General features: G+C 41.3%; 1 protein-coding gene across 1 annotated transcript; it reads left to right on the top strand.

Moving 5' to 3' along the window:
- Positions 1 to 3,573: 3,573 nt before the first annotated feature.
- On the top strand, positions 3,574 to 9,768 carry qrfprb (pyroglutamylated RFamide peptide receptor b). Its single transcript, XM_030755823.1, has 6 exons — positions 3,574 to 3,964; positions 5,272 to 5,430; positions 7,279 to 7,340; positions 7,652 to 7,887; positions 9,186 to 9,283; positions 9,371 to 9,768. The coding sequence occupies exons 1-6, from the start codon at positions 3,598 to 3,600 to the stop codon at positions 9,766 to 9,768; spliced, it is 1,320 nt and encodes a 439-aa protein (XP_030611683.1). The 5' UTR covers positions 3,574 to 3,597.
- The last annotated feature ends 733 nt before the right edge of the window (positions 9,769 to 10,501 follow it).

Here is a 10,501-nt window from a genome sequence, read left to right as displayed (position 1 = left end):
GTTCCAGTCTCTGTTTTTTGTACTTAAAATCTCTCTGTTGTTCTGTCACTGCATTTCAGTCCCTCATTCCTGTGAACTGCCTCCTTCCCATATTCACCTCAACCTGGTCGCTTAGTGTTCTCTACCTGTTTCATCACCACCACCTCATGTTTTACTTGCTAGTGTTTTACTTTGCCCTTACTCTAAACTTCACCCATGTCATATATATATATATATATGTTTAAACTTTTTGTTCAAGGTTGTATAAAAGATATTCTAGATGTTATACGTGGTGTGCAAGGAAATGACTGTACAGCAGGAGGTATTTTCCACCTCTGCAATAAAACACAAATACTTTATCATATTTGTATGCATTGGATACTTGGTCTCAAGGCTATTTCTTTACAAATTAAAGAAGGAGCACAATAAAAGGTATTTTTTATGTAAACTGTCAGTGACACCCATCTATGTGATTGTTATTTTAAAAAACTACACTCTTGTAACTTTGATAAATGTATAGCACCAGGTTAGCCTTAACCCCACAAAGCTTACTGGCATCAAAAAATTATAATCTACCCCTTCCCTTCTAGCTAATAAGGCATATTTCGCACTCTTACACTGGTCTTGCTACATCTGTTGTGCACTGTGACGAGAATGAGAGCTCCTGCTTTCCTCTGAATCTGTATTCATATATTCAACAGAGGTGAACTGGCCTATTTAATGTGTATGCATGTATGCACCTAAGACTTTTGCGTCAACCTTTATCGTTGCACCACTGTGTGTGTGTGTGTGTGTGTGTGTGTGTGTGTGTGTGTGTGTGTGTGTGTGTGTGTGTGTGTGTGTGTGTGTGTGTGTGTGTGTGTGTGTGTGTGTCTAACCCTAACCCTAACCCTTTAAATATCTTTTCATATCCCATTAAAAAGTCAGGCTTTAATAATAAAATTGATTTGGTCATTTTAGTACTGAAGCAAATTACACATCTCAAATCACACTGCAGTTTTTCTTTTTCTTTTGACTTCAGACAAAATACAGTCCTCCTGGCAACATTTACCTCACCATTTCAAAAATCAATAACACTGAATCAGCTGCAAATCATTCAAACCCATATTGAATTGAAAATGGCACAAACACAGCATATCAAAATTATTATTTCCATATATGTTCATTTTGAATTTGATACCAGAAACACAGCAGAAACGTTGCAATATTTGTTGCAGTTGCAGTATGTGTTTACCGTTGTATTATGCCGTCTCTTATTTCAAGAACATTCACATTGAATAAGTGGGGAGACAAATTGTTGTAATTTTGATGGCAAAAATGTTTTTCTGTTTTTTTCTTGATGTGTGACTCATTCACAGCTTGGAGCAAGATGCCTTGTTCCTCTTTCATTTTATAATGAGGCAAATATTTTAAGTGGCTGACATGCCTGTCAGGTATGGGATCTTAGTATCCAGTCTTGTTTTATACGGATCCTCTTCTTCTTCTTCTTTCGGCTGTTCCCTTTACGAACCACCACAGCAGATGATCTGCCTCAGTCTCACCCTTGCATCCTCCTCTGTCACACCAGCCCTTCGCGTGTCCTCCTTCACAACATCCATGAATCTTCTCTGTTGTCTTCCTCCTTTATTCAACATCCTTTCAGCATCCTTTGCACACTTAATCCACTATCCCTCCTCTGCACACGCTCATACGACCACAGTTTTGTCTTTTTAACTTTGTCTCCAAACCGCTTGACCTGAGCTGTCCCTCTGGTATACTCATTTCTAATCCTGTCCCTCCTGGTCACTCCCAATGAAAATCTTAGTGTCTTCGACTTTGCCACCTCCAGCTCTCCCTCTTGTCATTGTGTTAGTGCCACCATCTCCAAACCATCAATCAGGTCTCTCTTCCATCTTGTAAACCTTCCCTTTCACTCTTGCTGTTATGCTTCTATTACACAACACCCCAGACACTCATCTCCAACTGTTCCACGCTGCCTGCACTCTCCTCTTCACCTCTCCTGTGCAATGTCCATTGATTTAGATGGTTAACCTCAGGTACTTAAACTCGTCTGCCTTCACTACCTCTACCCCTTGCATCTTCACCCAGCCTCATTCTTATTCACACATATATTCTGTTTTGCTTCTACTGACTTTCATTCTTCTTTTCTCCACATATCTCCACCTCTGCTGTCTCTCTTCCACCTGTTCCCTACTCTCACTACAGATCACAGTGTTGTCTGTGAACAGTCCACAGAGACGCCTGCCTATGATGTCCGCAGACAGCATTGTGATCTGTGTGCCGGAGTGTTGTTTTATGTGCCAAAGGTGGTTTGTTAGTGTCTTCCTGAAATAGACTTGGCCTTCCTTGAAAAATATGTTACCTGGATAGTAGCACATGTTTCTCCAGAGCCTGTATCTATTTTTCAGTATTAATGGGACAGTCAGAGAGTTAAGTGTGTAAGTTACCCATGCCATGTGCACTGATGCATCCCCCACACCCTTGCTCAGGAAGTGCATACTGACAGTCCCTCTCCCTTTTTAGCCTGGAGGAAGCATGATTTCCAAAACACAATTTCCTAATTTTGATCCATTAGACCGCAGACCAGCTTATCACTTCCCCTCAGTCAATCTTGAGCAGAGCTGTTAACTGCAGTGGTAAATTGTGTTCATAGATAGTGCTTTCAGAAGTGCTCCTGAGCCGATGCTGTGGTTTCCACTCCAGAACTATATCTGTCTCCAATGCAGCGCTGTGTAAAGGCCTGTTGATAACTGCTATTCAGTATTCTTTTTTTTTCCTTTGTACCTTGCTTCCAGAGATTTTTCCTGACTTAATTTTTTTGATGATTTTATGTACCATAAATAATAAAATCCCCATATTCTCTGCAGTCTTACAGTGAGTAAGGTTATTCTGAGCTCCTTGGTCTTTGAGTTGTGGCCAACTAACCTGAAAGACTCAAGAAGCAGCAAATAGTATCGATAGTATCGGGAGAGGTGATGCAAGACAGTGTTACATTTTTTGAAAGTCATTTCTGACATCAAATTTTAAATGAGCATATGTTGAGCCAAAGAGAAGTACAGTTTCTCTCTGTTCACGTTTAATGTGTTGCCTTTGAAGTATTTTCAAATAAATATACAGTTTAAGTGAATTACATTTGCAATTAATTGTATTTCTTTTTATCTATATTTTACACACTTTTTTTTTTTTTGCAAACGTGTTTTAGTTTGCTTTAAGAATTTGCCAAAAATAGTTGCATTAAAAATAGATTTATACGAGAGAATTAATATCCAGGGTAATTGTAAAGACTATTATTATTCTACATTATGTGTTTTTCTGTTTCCTGTATAACAGGATCTATAAAGGCATCCATAAAGCCTATATTACAACTTCCTTCACTGGTCTGTCACTCGGTCCTCTGGCCAGCTCACTTCACACGCGCGGGAGCACACGCGGAGCACACATCTGCTGCAGCAGCGACAGCAGCCGGTTCTGATGGGTGAAAGAGGCAGCGACACCCCAGAACACCCAGATGCGCACCTGCAGGTTAAAAGGATGCTTTCAGCTCTGAGCCCCCGCTGAGTTGTTTTTTTTTTTTTTAACTTGTCCAAGTTCCTCTGAAGGTTGAGAACACTGATCGGGATGGCCGCAGCTTCGACAGATTCGGGGCAGGGCTCCACTAAAATAACTCCTGAAGTGCTACAGGAGATGCTCCAGTACTACAACCTGAGCCGCCAGGAGTTTATCAACACCTACAATATCCAGCCGCTCGTCTACATCCCCGAATTACCGTACAGCGCCAAGACCACCTTCGTGATCATGTATGTGATCATTTTCGTCCTGGCTCTGGCTGGAAATAGTTTGGTCATCTACATAATTGTGAAGAAACGGACGATACAAACGGCGACAGATATTTTCATTTGCTCTCTGGCGGTCAGTGACCTGCTCATCACGTTCTTCTGCATACCTTTTACTTTGCTGCAGAACATCTCCTCTGAGTGGTTCGGTGGTGAGTTATAAACTCATATTAGGCCAACAACTTTATTATCATGTCAATACGATTTAAAGATTTTTTTTTTCTTTTGTAAAGGTGACTGCTGCTGCGATGTGATACATTCCCTCCTTAGACTGATCTAAACTAGAATCTAAAACTTAATATTTGTTTCCGATGCTGTAACCGCATTCACTGGAAAATGCATCACTTTAACTGAATAATAGTGGCACGTGCTCTACGTTCAGAAAGATGCCCCGTACTCAGAATCACCTACGGAGCACAACATCAAGAATGCAACAGCAGCTGATTAATGAATGAAATCTAGTACAACAGCAGTTATCGCCCCCCAAAAACAAGTGTGCAAATTATGTCGGTCATCAGACACACACACACACACACACACACACACACAGAGAGAGAGAGAGAGAGAGAGAGAGAGAGAGAAGCCGGGAGGAATGAACTTTTCTAGAGAATCTTAGAGCCCCAGCAGAAGCTACTGCCTTTAAATGACAGATAGAGACCTCCCATCTCTTAAAGGCTTAAAAAGAAAAAAAAAAAAAAACCCAGATGGTTATGAGTCAGAGACCTGAAGAGAGGCACAGCAGGAGGCAAGTGAACTGCCAAGTGCCAGTTGATCAAATTTAGCCCTCCAAACCAAGCAGTGAAGAATTTAAGTGGCCGCAGATGTGGAAATATAAATAACACACTCACATGTTATCACAATTTAATATTCTAAATTTACAGGCTATTTTCTTGATATGTCCTCTTCGGTGCCAATTGATGTCATTGATAAAGAAAGCTCATGCCCATGTCAAACTTTATTGAAGGCAATGGATGCTCCTGCGATTAAAGCTGGAAAAATAAGATTCCAGTTACTGTGGCTGTAATTTCAAGAGCTGTCACCAGACAGGATGATAGCGTTATTTCACTATCTTGTAGTATCTTAAAGCTTGTCTGTAACTGTGTTAACACTTGACAATATGCAGCATTTCATCCACAACGTCTAAAAAGCACTGGAGAGATGAATCATCACCTGTCTGACTCGATGTTAAAAATGAGAATGTGGCTACTAAGTGCAGTCTGGTTAGATTTAACAGTTCTGAACACTGTGACCTGCTGAAATATTGCAAAAGGGTAACATTTAGCAAATCAATGCAAGAACATAGCCAGCTTGGAGCATGTCCCCCCTAATGAAATGTGGTCCTGATGTGTTCAAATGTGACTTTCTTCTCCATGCTTCATTACCAGTAAATTATGTGCAGTGAGCTTTTTCCCCCTCATTGTTCCATCTCTCTGTCGTTGTTGTCTTTTTTTACATGTAGGGGTTCTGGTTTGCAAGACAGTTCCATTTGTACAGACTACAGCCATAGTGACAGGCATCCTCACCATGACCTGCATTGCCATAGAGAGATACCAGGGCATTGTCTTCCCACTGAAAATGAGGAGGCAGTACTCATCCAGAAGAGCATACAAGATGCTAGGTATTTGACTGTTTATAAGAGAGGCAGGTTGTGCTTTTCAATGTGCATCTTATCTTGTGTGAGAAAATGTAAAACAATGCTGATTTATGGAAAGAAATGTATTTTGTTTGCCCATCAGTTCTTCTGCACCGTTTTTATAAACCGTGGTTACTCATCACCTTCAGCCAGTTTAAGCTGCTAAGAGTACAAAAAAATCAGAGGAAATAACCATACAAATGTCTCAGTACACCACCTGTACATACTTGAGTGAGCGGTTTGTTGACGCCTTAGGCAATTAAACTATGGCATTCAAAAGTACACTGCTCAAACATAAATAAATAAAGGAACATGTTTTAATCAAAGTAGCAAAAAGGGGTTATTAATCCGTTTCAGCTGCGTTGGTGTTAATGAAATCAACAACAGGTGCACTAGAGGATGATGGTCCTTAATCCATCAGCAGGACCAGTATCTGCTCCTTTGTGCAAGGAGGAACAGGGCAAGCACTGCCTGAACCCTACAGAATGACCTCCAGCAGGCCACTGGTTTGAATGCCTCTGACCAAAGAATTAGAAACAGACTTCATAAGGGTGGCCTGAGGGCCTGACATCCTCCAGTGGGTCCTGTGCTCACTGCGCGGCCCCGTGGAGCCAGATTGGCATTTGCCATAGAATACCAGAATTGGCAGGTCCACCACTGGCACCCTGTGCTTTTCACAGATGAGAACAGGTTCACCCTGAGCGCATGTGACAGACATGAAAGGGATTGAAGAAACTGTGGAGAGTGTTATGCTGCCTGCCACAACATTCAGTATCACTGGTTTGATGGTGGGTCAGTGATGGTCTGGGGAGGCATATCCATGGAGGGAAGTACAAACCTCTACAGGATAGGCAACGGCACCCTGACTGCCATTAGGTATCAGGACCCATTGTTAGACCTTGCGCTGGTGCAGTGTGTCCTGGGTTCCTCCTGGTGCACATCAATGCCTGGCCTCATGTGACAACAGCATGCAGGCAGTTGCTGGAGGATGAAGGAATTGATACCACTTACTGGGTTCTTTGCTCACCTGACCTAAATCTAAAAGAACACCTCTGGGACATTATGTTTCGATCCACCCAACGCCACCAGGTTGCACCTCAGACTGTCATGGAGCTCAGTAATGCCCTGGTGCAGATCTAGGAGGAGATCCCCCAGGACGCCATATGTCATCTCATTAGGAGCATGCTCCAATGTTGTCAGGCATGTGGGGGCCTGAATATCAATGTGAGTTGCTGCAATGAAATTTTGGCAAAATGGACTGCTGCAACATTTTTTCACTTTGATATTTGTTGTGTCTTTGAATTCAGTTTTAAAAATAATCCTTATATTTAAAATTATCTTAAGTTTGTCTGTTTACTTTTGAACATCTGAAAATGGAGGACTATATGTATGTAAAAATGTCTGTAATTTCTAAACAGCCAGTGGTGTTCCCGCTCAATTAAAGATAAATTCTTTTCATCTCTATTGTTTATTTTAAATCCACTGTGGAAGTGTACAGAGTTAAAATTACAAAAAGCTCCACTGTAGAATGCGTTCACTCTTTTTTTTTTTTTTTTTTTAAGGTTTGCTGTCATAAAACATTAGAAATAATTAATTTAAAAATAAAATTATGTTTAAACAAGTTAATAAGTTATACATGCAGAGTCTGGGGTTATGGGTTTGCATTGTTGGAATAAAGAATAAAGGAAAAATGTGATGATGGATTGATGGTATTTAACCGTCTCCTGCTTTGATTACTGTTTGTCGCACAAATGTTGCTCTCCTTGAAATGGCTTGGCAACAACAGTTACAGGTTTCTATTTGATTGTTTTACATACCTGCTTTTTCCTGCAGGGTTTGTGTGGCTTGCCTCAGTGATAGTGGGATCACCAATGCTTTTTGTGCAACAGCTAAAAGTAAGTGCCCTTCACAGCCACCCATAACAAGATTGCCTTATTTAGCCTACAGAAGGTTCAGATTCCTAGTAGTAACCCCTCTGAACACAATGGATGAGGTTTGGAAAGACAGGTTGCATTCATCTTGTTAACCTTTCACTGTCTGAATCAGTCTCTAAATGCATTCACAGCAGAGCCATAAACTTTGTGAAAAGATGCGTATTATTTGGCACACCAAACCTATCAGAAAATGGGGCAAATTAAGTGTATCAGAATTCATCTGTCTTGATCATTCTTGCACAGCTAACAGCTTTTCTGCCTCCATATCTCAGGTGAAGTACGACTTCTTGTATGATCACTACCACGTTTGCTGTCAGGAGAGTTGGAGCTCGGTGACTCACAGGCAGGTGTACACCACCTTCATCATGGTGGCTCTTTTCCTGCTGCCTTTGGCAGCCATGCTGTTCCTCTACACACGCATTGGCATTGAACTGTGGATCCGCAAGAGGGTAGGCGACACCTCAGTCCTCAACACCATGAACCACAGGGAGATCAGTAAGATATCAAGGTAGGTTAGGCAGCTAACTTGACTCTGGGATGTTTAATCACCATGTTATCTTGTAGGTTACATTTCTTTTAAGTTTGGCATTTTTTTTTTCCAATTAATAGAACTGGCAATATTTGAGAGTGGAAAGACAATGAGGGGGTCATTGTTTTTGCATTATGACTGTTCAAAAAGCATATTTATTAACAAATAAGATTAGTTGGTTGGGTTGTTAATTTTACACTAACAAAAGTAGAGAAAAGACTGCAACAGACCCGAGAGCTACATCTCAGACTCTACAGCCATGTTAAATTAAAGCATGTTAAGTGTTCATGACAGTATAATTAGAAAAAGACTGAGTAAGTATGGGTTGTTTGGAAGGGTAGACAAAAGAGATTTTCTCCTGCCAAAGGAGAAAATCTCTTTTGTCTAAAAGAAGTCAGGTTAGATTACATCTGCAGAAGGTTACATCTGAACAAAGCACAAAACGTCTGGACGGAGGAGTCCAAAGTGGAGATGTTTGGCTACAATGCATGGCTACAATGCATTGTTGAGCACATTGATGAAGGGCTGATTTGGGCTTGTTTTGCAGCTACAGAACCTGGGTACTTTGCAGTCACTGAGTCAACCATGAACTCCTCTGTATATCAAAGTATTCTAGAGTCAAATGTGAGGCCATCTGTTTGACAGCTAAATCTTGCCCAAGCACAGCAGCACAGCACCAAATCTACAACAAAATGGCTGAGAAAGAAATACTCAAGGTGTTGCAATGGCTCAGTCAAAGTCCAGACCTTAACTCGATTGAAATGCGGTGGCAGGACCTTAAGAGAGCTGTGCATAAACAAATGCCTGCAAACCTCAATGAACTGAAGCAATGCTGTGAAGAACAGTGGGCCAAAAATTTCTTCACAACAATGCGAGAGACTGATAAAGTTATGCAAAAAAACAGCTGATTTGAGTCACTCCCGCTAAAGATGGTTCTGCAAGTTACTGAATCGTGGGGTGCACTTAGTTTTATCCAGGACTGCATAGAGATTCGTGCAAAACATTCTCCTTCATGTGACTGTATAGAAAGAAAGAGCACATCAGAACATTTACATCTGAGAACAGGGAAGGGAAGTATGTAGGTCGCTCTGTGAACACTTTAAAATCGTTTCAAGAAATTCACACAGACTCACTTCCATGCTGACTCACTGCTGCTGCTCTCTGGCACATTCCAGTGCAAGAAGAGTGACATCATTAATGTTATCATTAATGTAGTAGTAAGGCCTGTGCAGTTTACACTTTTTTTGTACAATGATTTTAATTTTTACCTTCTACAGGAAAAAGAAAAGAGCTGTTAAAATGATGATCACCATTGTTCTGTTATTCACCATTTGCTGGGCACCATTCCACACAGTGCACATGCTGTTTGAATACTGTAAGTACTGCCAGATGCATTAAACTTGCCTAAGTGCATATGTCCATTTATTAAAAGCCTCAGTCCTATTTCTGTGTAATTATCCAGATGACCTGGAGAAGAAATATGACGGAGTCACGCTCAACATGATCATTGCCGTTGTTCAGGCCATCGGGTTCTTCAACAGCTTCAACAATCCCATCGTATATGCCTTCATGAACGAGAACTTCAAGAAGAGTTGCGTTTCCACCCTCTCCCACTGCATCCGAAAGCCTAACCAGGAGAGCGGTGCCGTGGTGGCGCCTAGACTGAGCGTACAGTTCATCAAACCCCAAAGCAGAGAAGCCTTCCTAGAGCCAGACGGAGGCAACAGCCTGGAGCCGCACTCAGCAGAGAAAGGCCCATCGACATCATCGCATGGAGAGAGCTCCCTGGAAATAATAGGAGAAAAAAACTCCACCATTCAAACAGAGCTCCCTGCAAACAGCTCCACTCAAGTAAAATGAGAAGGACTTGACCCACAACTCAGGTGTTTTAACTGGTTACCTCGAATTGTCACGCTTGCTGTCAATTACTTTCACTTGAGGCCAGCACCTGCAAGGACATCAAATGTATTTCCCTGATGTGGCTAAAAGACTCCAGCAGCTTGGTAACATGTCTGCAGCGGAAGGAGTTAGAATGTATTTTTATGCTGGTCAGGAGTGCAGCAAGAAGATTATGAATGACTATCACAAAGAGACACTTTTACAATAAATACTGAGAGTAGGCAGGAATGGTGGTCAAGCCCTTGCTTGTCTCTGAAATCTGGAGGACATTCAGCAGTTCTTAGTGAGTGCATACTTATGCATCAGTGTGTTCAATATCATCCCAAATGACCTCAAATTGTATTAAGGCACAGCAGGAACAGTTTGTAAATTAAGATGCGGAGGACTTTGCAGTGCTATGCTTTCAGCAGGATTGCACAATCTGTTATTGCACAGCTAAATGTGCATTAACTTTGCATTTGAGTCCGCAGGAGCACTTTGGTTGAGGTTAATTCAGTTGCAAACCTTTAAAACGGGAGATTTACCTTTTTCCATTCTGACGATAAAATCATCTTAATGTCAGAAGAGTAAACAGTGCTTTGCACTCATCTTTCATTTACAAATTTTTATCGTTTCACATAACTTAAAATATAAACTGAGCAGGCACGTTTATTAGACATCAAATACAGCCAGTGTGAAGGTCGTAGTCATTGAA

This window comes from Archocentrus centrarchus, chromosome 19 (assembly GCF_007364275.1).
Source record: "Archocentrus centrarchus isolate MPI-CPG fArcCen1 chromosome 19, fArcCen1, whole genome shotgun sequence".
NCBI classification, from domain to species: Eukaryota; Metazoa; Chordata; class Actinopteri; order Cichliformes; family Cichlidae; genus Archocentrus; species Archocentrus centrarchus.
This window is presented reverse-complemented; position numbering and strand designations above follow the sequence as displayed.

What these genes read in the sequence shown, in the direction of transcription:
- qrfprb (XM_030755823.1), top strand. Translation starts at nt 3,598, where the DNA reads ATGGCCGCAGCTTCGACAGATTCGGGGCAGGGCTCCACTAAAATAACT. An exon ending in CTCCTCTGAGTGGTTCGGTG is followed by an intron (nt 3,965 to 5,271) that starts GTGAGTTATAAA and finishes TTTTACATGTAG; the next exon opens with GGGTTCTGGTTTGCAAGACA. An exon ending in GCACATGCTGTTTGAATACT is followed by an intron (nt 9,284 to 9,370) that starts GTAAGTACTGCC and finishes GTAATTATCCAG; the next exon opens with ATGACCTGGAGAAGAAATAT.